Source organism: Salvelinus sp. IW2-2015, unplaced genomic scaffold, assembly GCF_002910315.2.
Source record: "Salvelinus sp. IW2-2015 unplaced genomic scaffold, ASM291031v2 Un_scaffold1173, whole genome shotgun sequence".
Classification (NCBI taxonomy): Eukaryota; Metazoa; Chordata; class Actinopteri; order Salmoniformes; family Salmonidae; genus Salvelinus; species Salvelinus sp. IW2-2015.
The window spans coordinates 315,872-318,633 of record NW_019942765.1 but is presented as its reverse complement, the minus strand read 5'-3'; the positions used below and the strand labels follow the sequence as shown (position 1 = coordinate 318,633).

At 40.3% G+C, this 2,762-nt stretch overlaps 1 protein-coding gene across 1 annotated transcript in view; it reads left to right on the top strand.

Moving 5' to 3' along the window:
• The window catches only part of LOC112069968 (A disintegrin and metalloproteinase with thrombospondin motifs 7-like), a 9,250-nt gene extending 9,158 nt beyond the window's left edge, over positions 1 to 92 (top strand). Inside the window, exon 5 of the mRNA XM_070438784.1 lies at positions 13 to 92. Within this exon, the coding sequence (XP_070294885.1) occupies positions 13 to 92 (80 nt within the window). The remainder of the gene's footprint in view (positions 1 to 12) is intronic.
• Positions 93 to 2,762: the final 2,670 nt, after the last annotated feature.

The window sequence follows — 2,762 nt, the reverse complement described above, 5'->3', positions numbered from 1 at the left end:
TGAGCGGGACAGGCAGCTACGTAGGCAGCAGAGGAGGACAGCAGCTAGCGTATGAGGCAGCAGAGCGGCACAGCAGCTCCGTAGGCAAGTAGAGGGGACAGCAGCTACGTAAGGCAGCAGAGCCGGACCGCAGTCTACGTAAGGCAGCCAGAGCGGACCAGCAGCTACGTAGGCCAGTAGAGGGGGACAGAGCTAACGTGGGCCAGCAGAGGGGACAGCAGCTTACGTAGGGCAGCGAGCGACAGGCAGCTACGTAGGCAGTCGAGGGGAACAGGCAGCTACGTTTTAGGCAAGCAGAGCGGACAGCAGCTACGTAGGCAGCAGAGCGCAGTCCGCACTACGTAGGCAGTAGAGGCGACAGGCAGCCTACGTGGGGCAGCAGAGGGGACAGCAGCTACGTAGGCACCGAGCGTACAGCAGTCTGCTAAAAGCCAGCTATAAACGCTGCCCACGTAGCTGCTGTCCGCTCAGCTGCCTACGTAGCTGCTGTCCCCTCTACTGCCTACGTAGCTGCTGTCCGCTCTGCTGCCTACGTAGCTGCTGCCCCCTGCCTTTGTCTGGTTTAGCCTACAAAGTTTGTAGGCTATGATGCATAAGTGTGATTTCATGTCATTTATTTTCAAGAGGAGTTGAGCTAGATGCAGATATTTACATGTTGTACACAAAAGGTATGATCAACACGCTTGCCAAATAGCCTACACAGCCAATCGCCAAATAATGCTTTTGGGAACGGGCAGGAAAAAGTTCACATCAATCCACGTAGGCAAAAAGGACATTACCGGAGTTTCATTCAATTAGACAGAAGCTGCAAAAGGAGAGTAGAACATAAACAGAAGGGACGGACAGAAAAGTCATGTTTGGTGAAATGGTAAAAGATGATGATAGCAGCTATGTTATGTTTGTGAGGCTCTATACAAATTCAACAGTCACAAGACGGACTTCAAATAGGCCTATATGGGATGTCAAGGGATCTGTAATCTACTGTTTGTGATGGGTTAAATGGAAACTGAAATCTGGACGTTGACTAACCAGAATAACCTACTGTTTTTTGGCGAACTCCAAAGCCCTCTGATAATATTAGTCCCGTGCGAATCGACATCCCTGTGTTTTCAGAGAAATGTCTTGAGGTTGACAGGTGTTGCTCGCGGTTTGAACAGGAAAAGTCCCATAAGGCGTTGCACAATTGGCCCAGCGTCGTCCGGGTTAGGGTTTGGCCGTCATTGTAAATAAGAATTTGTTCTTAACTGACTTGCCTAGTGAAATAAAGGTTAAATGTAAAACTCTTGTTTTTTTTTTAAAGAAACTGATGTAATTTTGCACAGAAAATCTTTCCATTTTTTCCCCCCGTTTTCCTTAATTGTATTTTCTCCCCGGTCCCTAAACATCTTTGCTCCGCGAAAGATGACAGAGAACTTCACCGACGTCAACTAGATTGAAGCATTCATTCTATCCATTTATGACAGCGTTCATTCTATCCATTTATGACAGCGTTCATATCTTCCAATTTATGACATCCATTCATTCTATCCATTTATGACATCGTTCATTCTATCCATTTATGACAGCAGTTCATTCTATCCATTTATGACAGCATTCATTCTATCCATTTATGACAGCATTCATTCTATCCATTTATGACATCGTTCATTCTATCCATTTATGACAGCGTTCATTCTATCCATTTATGACATCATTCATGATCTATCCATTTATGACAGCATTCATTCTATCCATTTTATGACAGCATTCATTCTATCCATTTATGACAGCATTCATTCTATCCATTTATGACAGCATTCATTCTATCCATTTATGACAGCATTCATCTATCCATTTATGACAGCATTCATTCTATCCATTTATGACAGGCATTCATTCTATCCATTTATGACGCATTCATTCTCTATCCATTTATGACAGCTTCATTCTATCCATTTATGACATATTCATTCTATCCATTTATGACATCATTCATTCTATCCATTTATGACAGATTCATTCTATCCATTTATGACAGCATTATTCTCATTTATGCATATCATCATTCTATCCATTTATGACATCATTCATTCTATCCCATTTATGACAGTTCATTCTATCCATTTATGACAGCATTCATTTCTATCCATTTATGACAGCGTTCATTCTATCCATTTATGACATCGTTCATTCTATCCATTTATGAACATCGTTCTTTCTATCCATTTATGACAGTATTCATTCTATCCATTTATGACAGTATTCATTCTATCCATTTATGACAGCGTTTCATCTATTCCATTTTATGACATCATTCATTCTATCCATTTATGACAATTCATTCTATCCATTTATGACGCATTCATTCTATCCATTTATGACAGCGTTCATTCTATCCATTTATGACATCATTCATTCTATCCATTTTATGACATCGTTCATTCTATCCATTTATGACAGCTTCTTCTATCCATTTATGACAGCATTCATTCTATCCATTTATTGACAGCATTCATTCTATCCATTTATGACATCGTTCATTTCTATCCATTTATGACAGCGTTCATTCTATCCATTTATGACATCATTCATTCTATCCATTTATGACAGCATTCATTCTATCCATTTATGACAGCATTTCATTCTATATTATATCCATTTTATGACAGCATTCATTCTATCCATTTATGACAGCATTCATTCTATCCATTTATGACAGCATTCATTCTATCCATTTATGACAGTTCATCTCTATCCATTTATGACAGTATTCATTCTATCCA